The 20,804-nt window shown below is 39.2% G+C and overlaps 1 protein-coding gene across 3 annotated transcripts in view; it reads left to right on the forward strand.

Annotated features, from left to right (window-relative positions):
• Positions 1-20,804, forward strand: part of SUGCT (succinyl-CoA:glutarate-CoA transferase) — a 333,594-nt gene that overhangs the window by 112,455 nt on the left and 200,335 nt on the right. For all 3 annotated transcript variants that reach the window (XM_075083703.1, XM_075083704.1, XM_075083702.1), the window contains 2 exons: positions 5,934-6,005; positions 10,745-10,842. In XM_075083703.1, coding sequence (XP_074939804.1) covers positions 5,934-6,005; positions 10,745-10,842 — 170 coding nt within the window. The remainder of the gene's footprint in view (positions 1-5,933; positions 6,006-10,744; positions 10,843-20,804) is intronic.

The following is a 20,804-nucleotide window of genomic DNA, read 5'->3' on the forward strand; positions in this document are numbered from 1 at the left end:
ATTCCCAGTCTTACCATAAACACCTTTCCCACAAGCTCATGGCTTCTGGGCCATCAAACTTCCCTTCTCTGCAAGAGAATTATTGCAGATATTCTTAATGCTGATCTGTCTGGTAGACTGTGATGGCTGTGAAGTTGCAGGATAGTATGTCCTGCAACATGGCAGCGAAGAGAGAGATGAGTAGTGTGGGTTGAGAAGACCAGAGGGAAAAAGTGAAATATTTGTGTGGAATGCCCTTCATCAGTTTGCTCAGGGAGAGCATTCAGCATACATTAATCCAGTCCATGAAATTTACATTTTTTATTTTTACTGTTTGCTTTCACTGGAAGAGAGTGCAAAGTAGGCAAATAGTTTCAAAGTGTGTGGTCTTTATGATTTATATGTATTGCTCAGAACTACCGCTGACCAAACTTCTTGGTCTTGTTCCCATTTGTTACAGTAATTAAGTATTAAGTTATTATGAAAGAATTGTGCCCTTCCCTTGAAAGAAAAAAGGTTGTGGCTATGCCATGGTTCTGTGGCACAGCTGATGTTTTATTCAAACCAGTATGTAAAGGTAGAGAAATGACGTGCAAAATTTCTCCCATCTGCAAGGAATGTAACTGTTCTGGATCTGAAGCAAAACTGAGAATCTCCTACTCTTTAATGTATTTGGGAACCAGAGTTTGATAGGGTTGGAGAAAGAAAAAAAAATTAACATATGCTATAGATACATTTAGTTGGCAGGAGAGTAGGGCCCTGAGTACGGGTCAGTCAAATCCTGGATACATCACCTTCTTAATTGCAGCTTTTAGTCTACATTAAGACTAGATAATGCTTGTCCTTAAATGACCTTTGCATTGAATCAAATATCACACTGGAAACTTCAAAGTGTAACTGAAGGCAAATTATGCAATAAATTAAAAGTAACATTGTAATTTTTCGGTGGTTCCAAGCCTGCAAGAGACCAGCTTTTCTCTTTAACCACACTTATTAATACTGGGGGAGTACTTCCAGCACATGACCAGAGACCTATGTATGGTCACAGAGTGTTTTACTGAGTAATTATTCATTGATTCTGTAAGTGAGGGAAGAGACTGCTGTAAATGGGAAGATGGAAGGGAGAGGAAGGAGTGGCATATGAAAATTGATCTCTTTTTAAAAATGTTGGTGATATGTTTCAAAGCTTTGTTTGAAAATATTGGTTTAGCTTTTTCTGGTTTTATGTTTACAGGCTTCTCAAGTAGGTGTCTTTGTTCTGCACTGTCCCCGGCTGGTCCCAGAGGTTCATTTAGCCTTCACACAAAGCTGTTTGCTCCTATGCCAACATTGGGAAGTTGCTTAGAGGAGCGTTCTCCCTTAATGCCATCTGAGAGCACTCCCTGTTGTGCTGACAAACATGTACCTTACAGAAATACTGTATCTAGCCTTTATAAAAGGATGGCCTCTTTCCAAAATCTTAAGCAAGCTGCTTCATGATGCCAGCTGGAGCAATTAGCCTGTTGCTCTGTAAAACTAACAGCAGTTAGAAAGCATTCAAATGTTGCCACCCTTTAAGCCCTGCTCCAGGACTCACCAATACATAGTGACTATCTGCAAGCCTTCAGCTGTTATGATCCATCATTGGATGCTTTTAGGGATGCAATGATTCAACTTTACAAATCAAAAGGCAGTGCTGTCTTGCAAGATACTTCAAATCTGGGGGTATCTAACATCAGCTATTCCCAGTGAAAAGGGATTGTAAGTATCTTTACAGATCCCAACTGTTATTCATGTAGGAACATCAGATAAGAAAACTCATAAAGATGAGTAATACACCCCTTTTATCATTCCTGATGTAGTACAAATCTTCCTCCAAGGGGAGGCCTGAAAGAAAGCAGCTTTGCAGAAAATGACCTGGAGGTCCTGGTGGACAAAGAATGGAACATGAGCCAGCAGTGTGCCCCTTTGACAAAGAGAGCATCCTGGTCTCTACTAGGATGATCATTGCCAGCAGATCGAGGGAGGTGATCCTTCCCCTCTGCTCAGTACCGGTGAGGATGAATAACCGGTGGATTCGGTTATAGGTCCAAAACTGGATCCACTTCTGGGGTTTGTAGGACAAGGACGTGCTCACACGGGAGCAGGTCCAGGGAAGGGCCATGAAAATAATTATGGGCTTGGAGCATCTCTCATATGAGGAGAGGCTGAGAGAGCTGGGACTGTTTATCCTGGAGGAGTGGAGAGGAGGCTCGAGGAGATCTTATGAATGTGTATAAATAACTAATGGAGGGGAGTGAAGCACCACCATGTGCAGCAGCAGATGTTCTGGTTGTTTTGATTTCTGTGTTTTGGATTCAGATGCTGAAAACTGACCTGGACTTTTGATCATTTTATTGGAATTGGCATATCTTTTAATTGGTCCCTTACATTTTAAAGTTTTGTTTGTGGAATTAACATGCAATTTGAAACATATGCAAAGATATTTACGTATGCTTGATGATTACCATAGCATATATAGGCTTAAAATTCATAAAACAGGCAATAAATACAAGAGATTGATGGTCTTTCATTAACACCATCAAAGCTGGCAAATTTTGAAAGGCTATTGACTTAGAACAGTGCAAAGGCTGGCTAGTTAGGCCTCCCATTATCTCAGCAAGTCTTTGCTCTGACAATAAACTAAGGTTAAGTTTGGCCTGCATCTTTATTATATAGTCTACATAGCATTTTTGGCGAACACTTGTAAACCCCTCAGAACATTTCTGAAGGCGGATAGAGTTTATATTGCATATGTTTAGGGAGGTTACAGTGTTCCAGTACGCAAAGTATCTCAGGTATACGCAGTGTTCTAGGATCAAATCTGGAAAAGTGCTGAGTCTTAATGAGGTCCTGTAACATCCACTAGTTGGTGTGAGATGCTGATGCATGCATGCTGGACCTTGAGATCTGGCTTTGAACATACATATGCTGACGTCAAGTTCAATATGAAGTTAAAGATTATCCTCCTAGAAACCCCCAAGCTTTTTACACCATGCAGAAAAGCTATGCTTTTGGATGCTAACGCAATCTCTCTCTGCCTTTTCTATGAGTAAGATGTGGACTAAATTTTTTGTCTGTTTTTTGTTTCTTGTCTTCACCGAGTGATGTCCTGTTGTTCAGGATACCACATGGGAGTAGCAGGTTAAATCATGCTCGTGCTCTCAAGAATCTTATCAGAAGACCTCATTCTTCAGAAAAAGGGGAAGGGAAAAAGACTTTTGCCTTGTGTGTAGTGCCTTTTGTTGCGCTAATGTGAAATGATTCGATGTGATGGACAGCAGTTTATCAAAACAAAGTCTCATTAAAATCTGTCTGCACTTTGCCCTTACTTTTCTTTGTATAATAAGATTGTGAAGCTTCCTGTGACCAGACAGTAACCTGTGGTAACCTGTAGTGCGAGTACATTTATGGTGATGAATAAACCCATTGTTACCACCCTTAAATGTTGGCATCAGTATTGTGCTAATAACATTTGGAAGTTTCTGCTTTATCAGCAGCAATGACTGGCAGATAATCAGCTGTTTTGTAATGGGAAGCTTAAAATAGCAGCTGAAGACATTTGAGTTAAGCTTCATAGGAAAAGACACTGCTGCATTTATTATGATATCATTTTTGTGGTGTAAGGGTGACATGATTGTCGTTTTAGCTTTTTAGACATACAATGCAATTAAGAATAATCAGTTTTCCCACACATTCCGCAAAGCAACTGAAGCACAAATGCTAATAACCAGGCCCTTAAATTTAGAGTGACTTCCACTGCTGCACGGGCAGCCCATGGGTACAGATGGGTGTTTCATAGTGGTATGGAGCTATTGTGTGATTGCAGTCTTCTTACAGAGATGTGAGTCTCAAAAGAAGTTGGTGATAAATAGTCAATTCTTCAAGATTTGCCCATACTACCAATTTAAATATATTTTAGAGTGTGGAGGAAGGGGATCTGTACGTAAGTACATATGACATACGCTGTAGGCTTTGCAATCTGTAACAGGCATCCAGACTAGAAGTTTAAAAGAACGTGTAAAAGAATTTCTAATTTGTGTTTACTGGAAGTAGTAGGTGGTCGCACCAATAAAAACTATATTGTATTACATATGCACACAGATATGTGTAGTGTTTAGCCCATAATTTGTGCGAAGCGTGTGTGGCTGGTTTTAGAGTTCAGAGCATCAGCAAAGACAAGTCAGGATTTAGGCAGGGTGTTCAGAAAACAGATCTTGACTGTACCTAAAGGCAGTAAGATTATACTGACAGTTTTAGTTCATCACTATTCCTACTAAAAGCCATTTCTTTGCGGGGGGAAGTGTCTTACATATTCTTAGACCAGACTCTGGCATGATTGTTTTAGAACCTGCATGAACAGATATGTTTAAAAAAAGTTTATGCATTCATACATAACTTTTTCTGTATTCTTTTCCCCTATCTTTTCTGTGCTGATTGCTTTCCTCAGCATGAGTATCCAGTACCTTTCTATTATGCATGCTTCTAGACTTTTACTGTATTGGGGCCAAGTCAGTGGGACTTCTTTTGCGTGCTTGGGACTAAATGTTTGCTGAATTTAATCTTTTCTTGCTAAGAATCTTAGACTGAAGTGCTTAATTAAATGTGTGAAAAATAAGTTACTAAACTTTATCACTGACCAGTACTTACCAGGAAATGAAAGACAGTGAGAGCAAAGAAGTGACACCCTAACTATGATGTACAGTTACTTGCACTTCAGTGGACATAAATTTCCACGTACAGTTTTAAAGCTTTGACTATACCAAATGGTAAAAGGGTCTTAGTGTGGATGTAGTTGTATCTGTATGAAAGATTGCAAGTTGGAATAGCACATTCCTGTTTGTGAAGAAGAATGAGGCACAGTGGCATGAGAATACTTCTTATTTTTAAAGTGTTCCCACACCAGGGATTGTACTTTTATGTTATTTTACCAAAATCTGTAGTAAAAATTCACACCTTTAGATCATGACATGATAGCTCATAAAAAAATTGATTTCTGAGAATGGAAGATGAGTTTTGCTCTCTGCAAGAAAGTATTGCAAGGCCTCGTCGCCATTAGTGCACCAGCCTGTGCTGGCCTCTTGCACTACGTTCAAATTAATACAAATGCTTGTGGAAATTCTGGTTGTAACACGTACAACTGAAACTGCATTTACACATCCTTGTATAAGGAAGAGGTGTGGAGGACAGGGTTTACATTATCCAGTTTTAGAAGATGCCCTGACACAGTGGTAAAAATTGAGGATGATGCCAATTACAGATTTTCTATTTCCAGTGAAAACCTAAGTGGAGATGATTTAGACTGAAATGAAAGCTATTATGTCCTACCCAGTTAAATGTTCTGTTTACCAAGGCCGCTGTAATGAAGTCAAAAAACCTAAAGAAGTCCCACTTTCTCCGGGAGCTCGATCTTGGGACTGCTGACCAAGGAGATAGACAGCTTAATCTCCAGCTGAAGAGCTGGAAAGATGCAGCCTATCCCTTTCATCCCCATGAGATCCCCTAACTTGTCATTGCTATTTGGCAATTATTATTTTTTTTGCATATTTGGTCAGGATCTGTGACACCTCAGTGCAGCTGTCTGCTCTCAGTCAGGCTAAGAGTGAAGCTGAATAAATAACTCCTGGCAAGTAAGTGTTATCCTGATAAATCCTTCTCAGTCCCTGTGCATGTGGGACACATTTGCAAAGTTTCAGGATGCCTCAAGGCACATTTTCAGTAAATAAACCAAGATAACTTCTCAACTCTAGAAAAATCAAAAGGTCTGCATCCATCCTTGTGGATGACTTTGAGCCACTTTTATAGAACTAGAGATTGGATCTGAATGGAAATGTTTAAGGAAGTCATTTAAATGTTATTTACAAAGTTTTCACTTAAAAGATGTGTTAATATTCTATAGTTTAGGTACAGCTTGTCACCTATCTTTGTTCTTCCAGGCTTTTAAGACCAAGGATGGCTACATCGTGGTGGGAGCTGGAAATGATAAGCAGTTTGTCACTGTGTGCAAGGTAATGGTATGTTAGGCGACAGTACAGAAATGTGTAGTAGTTTCCATTCTGACTAGGAAACTAATTACTGATTGCTTCTTAATTCCCCTTTTTTGTGAAAGTAAGTAGTGAGTATAAATTCTAACCCTGGAGTTCTGGCTGGTAGTTTAGGGGACTGATAGCGGTTCTGTGCTTTGCCTCTGTACTCAGAACCCCCCAGTTCCCAAACCTGTGGGTGCTGAACTCCTTAGCTGTGCAGCTGCACAGCTAATTAGCTAAAAAATGAACAAGCTAACAACTTCCCAGTTCTGGAATGGTGAATGTCACGGAATTCACACTGGTGCTTTTCCAGGAAGTAATGTGACACTGTTTCTCCATAAAATACCTGGTAGGCACAGCCATTAACAAAGCAAAGCTAGGGGATGGGTGGTTCTTGTGCCACTTTAATCAGCAGCTGGGTGCGTAGTCCTTTCAAACACTAGTATGTGCTGGTCTGTGCTCACAGAGAAACTTGCGGACTTTTTAGAAAAGAAATATTACAGGACTGTGGGCCAACTTTGGAGTGGTGCAGAGATACGATGTTGAAGAACAAATCTTCAAAAAGGATTGCTGTGTTCAAAATCTGGTATCTTCGTTATTTTGAACTGAAGGAACAAGACTCTGGCAATTCTGTTTTCATAGAGGGTAGCCTGGAAATTCGTAAAATGGTTTTGGATTTTTCAAATACTCTTTTCCTGTTGTTTTAATATCTGGAATTGCTTTTCCTTGGGCAGTGAATACATTTTAAAAGAGAAGGGGTGGCTGTAGGGAAGCAATTGTTCTTAAATAAAGTGTATCAACATTCCAAGCAAAAGACCCCAGTAACACGTAAGCTGGGACAAGAGAAGTTTTGCATATAGTATTAGACATAATTTTTAAAAATGAGAGTTCTCCCTTTTTCCTGCCATTATGGTTTTTCTCTGGGAACTTGGATATTTAGCCTAAATTAATCACATTCTAAATGAGCTGGCAGCCTCAGGAAATTAAGCATTATTTTCCTCCATTTGTTCATGTCAGACATTTCACATTTTCATAGATGTTCACAGCTAATAACTGGAACACGTAGTAGTTTGGGCTACATATCCCCACCTTGCTGTCTGGAGGGGTCTCGTTTCAGGTGCTTGAATTGGCTCCCTCAATAGGTAGCAAGTTAACCTCTTCAAGGTTTTCTCAGTGGGTTTTCTTCATACAAGTGCCCAACTATGATAGTGTGGTCATTATTTTAACATGAATGAAGACTAATGGCTGAATAAGTGTCTACCTATCACAACTCAGTTGTCTTAAAGACTCATTGTCTCATAAAGGAAATCTTTGCATGAAGTCCCAAGACATAGCTGTGAATGTCTTGGTGCTTTATCACCTGAAGAATTACATAGCAAATGCTGGTTTTCCTGCCATCCTTGGGTAAGGCAGAACTGAAGATCTGGCTCAGTAGGTTCTGACACCATGCTGTGAGCTAGAAGGCACTAAAAATTCAGACCATGCATTCACCTCACTGTAGGGTGCAGCTGAGAGACTGTGTGACTTGTGGCTATACACTCCTCCTGTAATCAGTAACGAGTGAATGGTACCGCAGGAGATGAGGCAACGTTTCTACGTTACCTCAGAATCTGTAGGGGTAAGAGGCATGAACGTTGGCCTTAGTCTGCATGCTGATGGTTTTTTGTTTCATCCTTATAAAGGTGTTCTGGTATTTCTAGAACTGAAAGTAGGAGGTGCAGAATATGTAAAAATTATAATTGCTTGCATTTCAACGGGATTTAAAAAAAACAGAAAAAATGGTTCAAATTTTGGGTAATGGTTAGATTTTTCTATAAATCAGTTATCATACTTGTTTTTAAAAAGAATAGTCTTTTTACCCTTAGCGAGTTACTGTAGTTATGGATTTGGGCTGTTAAATTGCCCAGAAATGCAGACATGTGGAAGTCAGTGGAATGCTGTGAAACCCGTTAGAGGTATGCTCTGTGCTAAGTCGAAGGTGATTTGGAACTTAAAACACCAGGAAGTGGGAGAGCAAATAAAGGAAGAGGACTTTATTACAGGAAGGGCCGCAACACTCTGTGAACCTTTAGTAAATACAGAAACCACTAATTCAAACGTTGGAATTGCTATTAGAGAACTTTTCTGAGATGAGCTGGTGCTAAAAATGCAGGCTGTATGGAAGCTGTTGCCCTGAAGACAAATACTCTAGAGAAGTAACAGCTGGTTCAAGCTGTAAACAATTGCAAACATTCTGCTTCAACCATATCTCTTCAGGCAAGCAGAAAGAAAAAACTGGAATAATTCACTGTGATATTTTCAAAATCAGTGACAACTAACTGTAGCTTGTTTGGGGACTTGGATAATTGCAGAAAAACTTTGTAACACTGCTGGCTCAAGTGCATTTCGTAGTGGTCAGGTGTTACAGAAGCACATCCCTGTCTCAGCCTAAGTAGGAATACTGAGCAAGAGTCTTCAGAAGACTGAGCTTTTGTGTGCAGCACAGTACAAACAGGTTTGCTACTGTTGGGGGACAAAATGCAGAGAGTATAAACTCTGAATGTGCATCTTAGATCTTGAAGGAGGCCTAGAAATAAAGAACAGCAGTTTCTTTCCAAGTGGTCCAGTGAAATAAAGAAAATAACATTGGCAGCATGATGCAGAAAGATGAATGGCACATTAAGGAATAACTTCTCAAACATGTATTTGTTAGTCACAAAAAATTGGGAAGAACATATATAGACAAGCAGCTTTACAACAGATGGACATTAAGTTAAAGCTGAAGTCAATTAAAACAGCAGAGTGAGCAACTCCATATGATCATTCTTCATATAACTCATCAAATAGAATCATAGTTTTCTGATTAATTTCTTGGGTTTTTAAGCTCTCGTAAATAACTATTCACTATCATTTACTTTGAACAACCTTGCATGATTTTTTTCTCTAAAGCAATGATTTGTAACTCCAAAATAGCAGTTTTAAAAAGAGGAGATAATTTTAAAGGGGTACCAATATTAGCATTAAACTTTCAGATAGTAGGAGAAGAACATTTTCTAAAACTAGATTATAATATGTTATGACTTTCATAAACTAGATTGAGTAAACATAGAAGGAAAAGAAAATATGCTATGAATTAAGTGCTGACGGAAGATACTAGATCGATGTTTTATGTTACCTTGCAGGCAAAAATCTGCAGAAGTTATCTAATATGGTCATTGTTCTAACATAACTGACTGATACCTTGGTTTCCATGCTTAGTTTTGTTGATGTAGGTGACAAAAACATCAAAGGTGACTATCTGTTTTGAATATCTCTAAATATCTGTTGAAAGAATACCTATTTTGGTTTTAAGTCATCAACAGCTATTCACTCAGAAGGGAATCCATATCCTTATTCACTCCAGCAAAGTGAGGAGTCGTTAAACGATATCAGCCTTGGTCTGAACCAAGGAATTAGTAGGAGTTTAGGTTTCAGGCAAATATCATAGAGATTTGCACCGATCTATGTATCACTTACATAGGCATATGGATTCAAGGAGTGACTGAACGTGTTAATAAAACAAAAATCCATTGAGGATTGCTAAATGCGTAGAAAACAGCTCCAACTCAGAAATGCCCTCATCTGAAAATTGCTGAAGTTTGGATAAATATTAAGGAAGTATCATATATACTGGCCCTGTTCTTAAGCTTGTCCTAAGCATCAGCACTCAGCCACAGGCAGAGATAGGATGATGGGCTGTAGGGACTTCAGCTTTGAGCCAGTACTGGTTTTTTGTAAGCCATCTCGGAAATTGCCCTGTAAAAAAATGTGGCCTGTTTAGAATGATTATAAGACTCATAGTAAGTAAAATTGATCTCGAGTGTGTGTTTGTGAGTAAAAATACATGAAGAATACATGACAGCTTCTTTGTAAGCTTCTAGTCTGCCTTCCTCTATAGCTGATGTTATTGGGATATTTTTTATTGAATTTAGAAAGCACAACTCATTCAGTTTATTTATGATCTATATAAATACTTTGTGGCATAAATAGATAAATTATTTAGTAAGTATTGATTGTCTGCACAGCTACTATGTCTCATAAATGTCTCTACAAAATTCTAAGTCTCATTCTCCACATTTAATTCCCTTTATAGTATAATTCACATTGTCTTTGCATGATGGTTAAATTTCTAATGTGCCAGGTGGGAGTTACATCTAGAAGATATATTCCTCCTTTCTTGGAGGTTATACCACCAATTTTCTTTATTAATTCTTTTGGAAGAAATCATAAAGAAACACTATGACATTTCAATAGAAAAACACCTTTTTTTTTTTTTTTTGCCTATTTGACAGAAATTACTGAAGTGGAAAGAAATATTCTTAGACATAGCTTTTCTCAGTATAGCATATGAAGTACAGTCATATTTCTTATTCTGTGACATGTAAGTTAGTGCAGGATAATCCCACAGATCTCTCCAGTCTCATGGTAATAATTTACAAACTTTTACAATAAAAGTTTCTCCTAGCAAATGGTGAAAGCTATCAACTAAGATTTGGGTCTTAAGTTTAATTTCTGTCTTCTTCTGTACTTGTTATGTAACATTAACCAGGAGGCATTATCTTTGCTTAATTTCCTAATCTATTTAAAAGATTAATGAGAAGTAGGGATTTTTTGAAAGCTATCTTAAATTGGTAATGAATTTCCTTAGCTGTATAAATATCTCCTGCCAAGCACATTTCTTACTCACCTTTATTTTTACTTAGATCCTGAATTTGCCTGAAGTTAGTAAGGATTCCAGATACAAAACTAATACACTCAGAGTCCAGAACAGAAAAGAACTCATTGATATATTGTCAACCCGGTAAGTTATTTAAAAGGGAAGAAATTACATTTAATCTGTTAATGCAAATAGCCATGCATAAGATCTCATCATGTGAAAATTTTACTTTACTCATTTTAGATAAGGTTGGTTGTTGTTTTTATTTTTAAGTATTGAGAACACTAACTGATGTTAAATATACTGCCTTTTGCACACAGACTATGGTGTGGACTACCAAGAAGCCAGACCCCAGATTTAAGTGTTCAGAAGCCATTTTCACTTATTTTTAATTATTAACTTGAATTTTAATGAAAAAAAACAATGCTTTTTGCTTTCCTGGAGGAATGTAACTCCTGGCAGTAAAATGATTGGAGCACCATTTGCTTTTGCTGTGACTGGGGTTTTAAAGTTTTCACTGAGAGTTGCTGTATCCAAGGGAGTTCCACTTGATGCTACTCCCTCACTGCTGATTCTACATTGTGGTAGTCTGTGCCCCAAATTCTCCCTGGGTCAGTCCTTTTGAAATCAAAATGATATGTGCTTAGTATTCTGTGTGGGAATCATCCTATTAAATACCTTAATTAAAAATTATTGAAGAGGAAGCTCAGGAACCCTTTATTTGAGAGATTAAAATAGCTTAGTTATCTTCCTTACTCTGTTTGAGAAGGTCTTATTTCTGTGGAGTGCTCTTCTATTTAACGGAGAAGATGAGATAGTTATATAACATAAGAAAAAAAATAATCTGTGTTAAGCTACCCAAAGGTGGCTTCAGCAACACTTCATACTTCGGGGATGAGTAGAAGAGGCAGTATATCTACTGTTGTCAATGGTTCAAGAAAAGTCGTGCTATCATTTTGACACATAGCTTTGTATGAGTCTTTGTCAACAAATGTGTAACAATTCAGGCAATTTTTTTTTTTTTTTTAGGAGCATTAACTCAGATGCTTCCCCTTTTCATTCCATCTGAGAAAAGCGTTTCAGTCGCCCACCTTCCTCTCAACCCCACACATTTTTTGGATATTGAGAACCAGAATCACCTTTCCTTAAAGACAGTAGGGGGAGTGATTTTGCCTCTTCCTGTTGCACTTGCACTTTTGTATCTGTCTTACCTGTTCATTTTCAGGTGTTCTGCCCCCAGTGAAATACAGAAGTACCAGGTGACTTTCCATTTTCAAATAATTGAGGTAGAGCTGTTCATGATGAACTTTTGGAACTCATCTTTACTTGCCTTCCTATAACAAATGTATTGTGAAAGCACAAATGAACCTGCCCTTCCTATAAGTTTTAAGCCCTTGAAAGGGAATAGTTATCTTTTGTCCTACTTTTGAGCTCTTACGTTCTTGACACCTATTTTAGTTTCGAAGTCGATTCATGTTGACTTATTTGGAGTTCATTTCCTTTAATATGGCATTTATCTGATGTAATCTTGTACCCTAGGAGAGTGCTGTTTTGTCATCCACAGATCAATTACTTAATAGCTTGTTGCTTGTGTTTAATTTTGAATGCATTTTTTTTCTAATGGGTAGTATCTGAATAAGAAGATAAAGTTCAATGAACAGTTGTTCCTTGAATGAATCGCCAGAATTCTAATTTGTTTTTATATCTCTAGCTATTAGTTCATCAGATTACCTCACTGCTCTTTCAATTACTGCTTTATGTCTTTTTTGTCAGAGTTTATGTTCTGTTTTATTAGCATCATTTAGGTTGAGTTTCTGTGTAATTTATATGCAAGTATGTGACTGTATACACACTGTTGGAGTAGATGTTTCCAATAGTAGTCTGTTATGTCATATTATTGTGAATTCATCTGGCATTCAGTTTTAAAACACTGACTATTACAAACACCCTTGCCATTCTAACGGAGGTCGAATATGTTTCCATACACATTCCATGGTAACTTTGCTTTTATTCACTAATGCACAGTTGTTTGTAAAATTATATGTGGTTCATTTTTGAAGTTACTTAGAGAATTAAATGAATAGTTTCTCAGTGCTGAAAAATGTCAACCCTTGAGAAATGAAGGGAAATGACAAAACAGTAATGGCAGAATTTCACCAAAAAATACCTCAATTAAATCTCTGATTGCTTGATAGTACTGCAGCTTCCAGCACATGGAAAATATAAACCTAAGGTGCATTAGTTGGAAACACACACCTGCAGACCCCCCCATTCACTCACGGTATGTACACTGCTATCCACCTCACAATGAATTTGTGGAGGCATGAGCTGAAGCAGCTTAGAAGAGTTGTGATTTTCTTTGACATGGGTTCTACTACAGTCACTTTTGTTGAGATGAGCTCCTCCGTTGTGTGGTGGAAGGCAGAACATGAAAGTCCTTTAAGGATTTAGTCAGGCCATTCATCCATGTCTCATTTTGATGCTGTGCCAGGCAGGTTGCATACAACTTGAGGCAAAACAGCTTTTTTCCAGTGATGTTGCAATGGAAAAAGTCAGCAAAATAGTTTGGTATGCCAGGCTGAGCAGTAAAAAGCAGCTAAGAGTTTGCATCTCTGTTCCTAAAGATACCTTCTCTTTTGTACATGCTTGGAAGCATAAATGGGAATTATGGTCCTGTAGTGGAATCCTTTGAGAGTGTTGCTGCCGATACTGCCAGTGAAAAGATTCATAGGTATGGTCTGTGTCTGAGCATCTCAACAGTAATGACGGTAACTAGAAGGACATGAGAGGAAACACCAGCTTGTGTTTCCTTTCCTTTCCCCCAAACTCTTTTGCTGCCATTTTCAGTTTATAAATCCTTCCTGTTCCACTAAGTCATTGGTGTTTCAAGCACCATTTGTATGGCGGATACTTGGTACTCTGCAGTTGCTTGCATATATCACTGCTGTTGCACAGTACATATATGCATAGTTTTTTCCAAGCTGTTGAAGCTCTTATAATCTTATTGAGCTTGAGGTCCCACCAGAGCCTACAGTAGGCTTCCATTGACCAACCTGTCCCTTTCCTCCTATCTCTTTTGAACTATTTCGAGAGGTACGACTTACCTTTTTTCCCTATTTTTCTTAATTTTCAAAATGCATTAACTTCAATTCATGTCTAACTTCTGAACACTTAGTAAGTGCAAGAAGAAGGATTCTTAGCCTCCTCCTCTTAAGGAAGAGGTTTTCCCAGGTTTTATTTAGGAGATGTTCAGACCTACTCAAAGGGTCAGGAACTCCCTGAAGTCTTGAGCATTTAATTCGCTGCATGTGTGGAGCTGAAATTTTAAAAAAATATCTGAACTCTGAATACCAAGGAGACAGTTGATGCCTTTCATTTGCTAGGGTAAATGTTAAGCAATTCAGACTCTGGCCCCAGTTATATTCTAGATGTGTGCACAAAGGAAACATTGGTACAATCGGTCAATGTTAGAGAATGCTGTTTTTTTTAAAAAAGGCTGTATCTTGGGAATTTTTGACTCACATGACCTATAATTTAGATCAATAATTCTACTCACCACCTGCAGTAACCACGCCAGATTTCAAGGCAGTTAGATAAGCATAGGGATTATATAGCACTTAGAAGAAATTGACCTTTAAACAGAAGACTTTTCGGAAAGGTGTGAAATGACCTATTCATCACAGTGGGATGTCTTGAACTGAGTGAGAATACAAGATGGAGATGAATATGGCTTGAGACATAAACGTAGGTTGAAACAACAGCTCTGAGAGGTGTGAATTGCTTCATTCATTTCAGATAGATTTTTCTCATCCTCTCTCTTCCCTGACAGAAATGAAGGGTGAAGCACATCTGTCCTTAGCTCTTCACCCCAGCTTGCTGTCTGCTTACAGCATCTCAAGTCCCTCTGTAGGGTACACATGAAAGAGGGGGGAGGATAAATTCACATATGCACAGCAATTGTCAGATCTCAATAAAAGGGACTGGAAGGTGGACCACTAGAGAGTGGTATGTTGCTTCTGAGAGACCCAGCTCTCACAGTGGGGCAAGAGGAGGGAATTCCAGAAACCAGGCCCATACATCTTAAGAGGGGGAGTGCCTTACAGTTCTGTCTTCTATGGGGACATGAATACAATAGTGCAAGGGCCACAGTGTCCTAGGATAGTCACAGGGAAGAAGAATATAGGCCTGTGTGGTATTTTGTACTTTTTTTTGCTACCGGTAGTATTATTCCTTTCCCATTTCTGGTCATCCTCCTGCTATGCTTTTTTTTTCCTGTCCCCATCATCTTCCTCTACTTCCTATGGTTCCCCCAACTTCTTATTTCCTCTTTCTCCTCCCACTGCTGACATTTGCACTTCTACTATGTTTGCTTTACAAAAAAAAAAGGAAGTTTCAGTGCCTTCTATATCTTCCTCTTTATTTAGGTGACATTTTCCCCAAATGACAACAAAGCAGAACTCTTGACAAAAGCAAATTGCCTCTGAATGCCTTCCTTTCTTGGGTGTGTGCCAAGAGTCAAATTTAAAATGACCCTACCTGGGTGGAGGTCAGGTTCAATGGCTACTACAGAGGCCCCTGAGACTCCCAGCTCATGTGAGAACTGAGAGACTACAGAGCGCTCTGGTTTTTATGTTTCCAGTGGAAACCTCTGGTTTGTGAGTTAGATGTACATCTATCCACGAGAACTAGGTTTTAATTGGTGCTCTGATCTCCCCCACCTCCCTTCCACTTTTACCTTTGTGTCCTCTGGAACAGAATAGTGCCAGGTACAATATGGATTATTTTGTATGTGTATATATGGACACATATATGTGTATATGTGCATACATATGTCAAGACATATATATTTAAATATAGTGTGTGTGCATGTAATTTGAGATGCATCTATGCAAAAGCTGGTATAATGCCAGTTTTAAGAGAAGCTGCTCTGGGGAAGGGGGCTTAATCTGTTGACCTCATTCTTCAAATTACTCCAGAAACTGAACGTTAATCCTACTCCGCACCTCAGTAATGTAGACACATTTTAAGACAGTGCAGCTAACTGTGTAATCCAAGGTACTTCGGCAAAATAACCAGTAAATGGAGCAGAGTGTGTGGGGTTGTATGAGTACAGCAGGAAGGGAAATAGCAGACACGCTATCAGCCTTTAAAGTGAAGCAGCTCACATAATGAAGAACACATCAGTTAATCATGATTAGTGCTCCTGCAGCTATAGCTAAATTATTGTAGACTTAAAATCAGAAGTGTTAGGCTGGAAATGATTCAGAGTGGAACTTCTATTCTGAGCACTTACATTTTAAAGCCCTTCTTCTTGACTGTGCACCACAGCTGCATGTTGCGTATATAAGTGTGAGGGGAAAAGGAACGAGCAGGAAGGAAACACAGAGGAACCTGATCCTCAGTTAATGAGATATTTGCTAAATTGTTTCGACCTAGTAACAGAAGAGGAGGGCACCTAAAGGGGAAAGTGTATTTTAAAACATTTAATTTGCCTGATGAGGAGCACTGTTAAATTCACACTTGTTGAGATACACCCAGTCTGTGTAAATCTCCTTCCCCATCCCTACTGTTTCTTTTTCTGAACCAAGAGCCTTGCAGATTGAAGTCACTGTTGATAACACTACAGGAATGAGCATCTGGTTGTTTACTGCTTCAGCAAGACAGGTATCTGAAATTTGAAAGATAATTGGCTTCAGTATGGCACAGCTGGTGAGGTTTATTTTCCCCAGCCATCTACCTCACCATCAGTGCCTAGATGGTTGAGCTGTGTGAGCATCATCTACAAAACTGCTCCAGCTTGCTTTAAAATGCTTTGTTTTAAGTTGTTATTAGCTTTATGTTGACTTCTGTGTGTGCAACTGAGAGGCATCCAAAATGTCTCAAACGTCTGATTTTTTGACTGGGTAAGCTAATGTGTATTTTCTGTGTTCTTTTCTCACTGTTTAATAAGCCTCTAAGCGTTTTCATGCGTAAGTGTGAAGTTCAAGGTCCTTCCTGAAAAGAAACTTTCTGTCTTTTCTGACAATATACGTTATTAGCTGCAAGGCTGCTGAAATCAAGGGAGATCTTTTCATTGATTTTTGAATGAGCTTTTTGATCTGACTCTTGTTAGCTCTTTTGTTAGCTCTTTACTCCGCTTGAGTGGTTAAAAGAAGAATAGCAACAAAATCGATATAGCTTTTCATTATTCTTAATGTGCTTTACTGATGTGTGTTTACCTAGCTGATTTTTAGTGAATTTGCACTTCCTTTATCATAAGTATAGAAGTTAGAGTCCTTTTGCTTACTTGAGAAAAAGAGAGGAAGACTTGGGAAAAGGAGTAGATTTCTAATGTGCATAGTCTAATATCTGAATCAAAAAAACCCTAGTTCTGGAACATGGTGGATTTTACTACTCAGGAGCCATAAAAAACACATACTACAATATGGATGTATTTCCCTCTCCCTGGTATGCTATTCTTTAAAAATCATATATGGTTTTAAAACAGCATGCAAAACTTCATAAAGGAACATGAATGTCTATTCATCTCTAGCAAATTCTGCACATAGAGGCAAGGTTTATTAATAGTTTTATTAAGCTGGTAACAATATTTAAAGTATACAGAAATTTAAAAAGATTTTCAGGGTGGATTTGTGGTACCTACAAATATCTGGACTGTATTTTATGTAGCTACCACTTACAATCTGCATGTCACATCTTTTAAAGTAGTTGACATATCCATCGGCAAAACATGTCAGTACAATCATGTTGATCCCAGAGATTTTAAGGGTCTGTTGTGGTTTGCTGAATGCTTAATCAGTAACCAAGAGGAGACTAATTAGACACACAGACATGCTTACAGACTATTCAGTAAATAATAAAGTATTGATTTTGAAAGCTCTAACTGTATGTTTATGGTACACTATGGGATAATGATCTATTATTTGAATTTTCTAAACAATTTTTTTCCTGTTACTTTTATTTTGTATAGTGTCTTCCACAGATGTTACTGTAAGGAACTGTAGAAACTATTTTACTGAGTTAACCATTAACAAAATGATTAGTAGTAAAGAGAGAAAATATTATAGATATTTGAAAGTAAATAGTCTGTTGTAGAACAAACCAATGCAAAAAACATAATGCAAACTAGGGTTCTCCTAGAAAACACAAGAATGCTACTGTGGACTTTAGCAAGAAGGTAATTTTTTTGTGATTGACTGCATGTAAAAAACTGTTACTAATCCTGGATGTTGTTGTTTCATTTGCACTTGGTAGCTGTCCAAATTACTTCTCTAAATTAATTTTTATAAGTTTCTTTGGCTGGAACTCAAGAAAAAAAAGGAGAGCTTATCGCCTTTGGAAGAAGGGGCAGGTGACTCAGGAGGACTACAAGGATGTTGTGAGGTTATGCAGGGAAAAGATTAGGATGGCGAAGGCCCAGCTGGAACTTAAACTGGCCGCCACTGTTAAAGATAACAAAAAACGTTTTTATAAATACATCAATGACAAAAGGAGGGCCAGGGAGAATCTCCCTCCTATTTTGGATGTGGAAGGTAACCTTGCCACGAAAGATGAGGAGAAGGCTGAGGTACTTAACGCTTTCTTTGCCTCAGTCTTTAATAGTCAGATTGGTCATCCTCAGGGTTGTCACGCACCTGTGCTGGGAGATGGAGATAGTATGCAGAACGAAGTCCCAGTTGTTGAAGAGGTGGCAGTCACCGACCTGGTCCTTCACCTGGATGTTCACAAGTCCATAGGGCCAGATGGGATCCACCTGAGGATACTGAGGGAGCTGGCAGAGGAGCTCGCCAAGCCACTTTTCATCATTTATCAGCAGTCCTGGTGAACTGGGGAGGTCCCAGACAACTGGAAACTAGCAAATGTGACACCTCTCTACAAGAAGGGTTGGAAGGAGGATCTGGGGAACTACAGGCCTGTCAGCCTGACCTCAGTGCTGGGAAAGGTCATGGAGCAGATCATCTTGAATGCCATTACGCAGCACATGAGGGAGAACCAGGGGATCAGGCTCAGCCAGCATGGGTTTATGAAAGAGAGGTCCTGCCTCACTAGCCTGGTCTCCTTCTATGATAGGGTGACCCGCTTAGTGGATGAGGGGAAGGCTGTGGGCATTGCCTACTTGGACTTTAGCAAGGCCTTTGACACTGTCTCCCACAGCATTCTCCTGGAGAAGCTGGTTGCTCACCGCTTGGACAAGTGCACTCTGCGCTGCATTAAAAACTGGCTGGACGGCTGAGCCCAGAGAGTGGTGGTGAATGGAATCAAATCCAGTTGGCAGCTGGTCAGGAGTGGTGTTCCGCAGGGCCTAGTGCTGGGGCCGGTCCTATTCAATATCTTCATTGATGATCTGGATGAGGGGATTGAGTGCACCCTCAGTAAGTTTGCAGATGACACCAAGCTGGGTGGAAGTGTCGATCTGCTGGAGGGCAGGAAGGCCCTACAGAGGGACCTGGACAGGCTGGATCGATGGGCAGGAGCCAACGGTATGAGATTCAACAAGGCCAAGTGCTGGGTCCTGCACTTGGGTCACAACAACCCCATGCAAAGCTACAGGCTTGGGGAGGAGTGGCTGGAGAGCTGCCTGGAGGAAAAGGACCTGGGGGTGTTGGTTGACAGCCACCTGAACATGAGCCGGCAGTGTGCTCAGGCAGCCAAGAAGGCCAACGGCATCCTGGCTTGTATCAGGAATAGTGTGGCCAGCAGGAGCAGGGAGGTGATCGTGCCCCTGTACTCGGCACTGGTGAGGCCACACCGCTAATCCTGTGTTCGGTTTTGGGCCCCTCAGTACAAGACGGACATTGAGGTGCTGGAGTGTGTCCAGAGAAGGGCAACGAAGCTGGTAAAGGGTCTAGAGAACAAGTCTTCTGAGGAGCGGCTGAGGGAATTGGGGTTGTTTAGTCTGCAGAAGTGGAGGCTGAAGGGAGACCTTATTGCCCTCTACAACTACCTGAAAGGAGGTCATAGCGAGGTGGGGTTTGGTCTCTTCTCCCTAGTAACAAGCGATAGGACGAGAGGAAATGGCCTCAAGCTGCGCCAGGGGAGGTTTAGGTTGGATATTAGGAAAAACTTCACCGAAAGGATTGTCAGACATTGGAACAGGCTGCCCAGGGAAGTGTTGAGTCTCCATCCCTGGAGGTATTTAAAAGAAGGGTAGATGTGGTGCTTGAGGATATGGTTTAGTGGTGGACTTGGCAGTGATAGGTTAGTGGTTGGACTTGACGATCTTAAGGGTCTTTTCCAACCTTAACGATTCTATGAAGTTTCCTATAGGAAATAGCAATACTTTGCTTCAGTAGTTCTTTGAAACGTACTTTTTGTGGAATTGGATGGTTTTATCCATTATAAAAACATGCATGCCCTTCCACATAGGATGTAGCAATGATTGAAGGTTTCCTAGGAAACAGAAAAAATGGGATGTATGCAAAGAATGCACACAAAGTGGATTCATTCATGCTTTAGAAGTCTATTTCATTGAAAGACAGGATATTTTCTAAAAAAGAAAGAAGGTTTACTTTAATAATTAACAGGATGTGAAATAGTACATTTTAATAGAACTCGGGTATCTTTCTAAGCATTAAAGCCATTTCATCCAACTTGTGCAAGTCAAGCAGATACCCCCTTTTTTTGCAATTAATGATCCATTCTCCCTTTTTCATTAGAATTTGTTAGAAAGCAGGAGGGAATTTAGGTCTTGCTTTTGAAGAAGCAAAACTACACTTGTGGTTTCTGTAAGGAAATAAGGAGAGACCCTTTTTATTTGATATGTATTTTTTTTTAATTTTGGAGGCTAATTCTTATGTTGTGCTATAATGTTTTTTGATTAATTTACTGAGTGTGTAGTTTAAATTTAGCATTTCTCATTTAATGGTGCCTGCTAGATTTACGAATTGAGGAGAAATATATTTAGTTGGATTTGTTCCCATGAAATAACATTTCAATTAGTTCAGCTCATGCTATGCTTTCTATTCTTATAATATTTTTAAGCATGAAATATTTTTAATGTTAAATGTTTCAGAATCTGATGCCTTATTTCAATATGGCAACTTCGGTAGCTTCATGAGTGCTGTGTAATTCAGTGCAGAGGAGGCTTAGAGTACTGCTTAAAATGC

The sequence above is a fragment of the Phalacrocorax aristotelis genome, chromosome 2 (genome assembly GCF_949628215.1).
Source record: "Phalacrocorax aristotelis chromosome 2, bGulAri2.1, whole genome shotgun sequence".
NCBI classification, from domain to species: domain Eukaryota; kingdom Metazoa; phylum Chordata; class Aves; order Suliformes; family Phalacrocoracidae; genus Phalacrocorax; species Phalacrocorax aristotelis.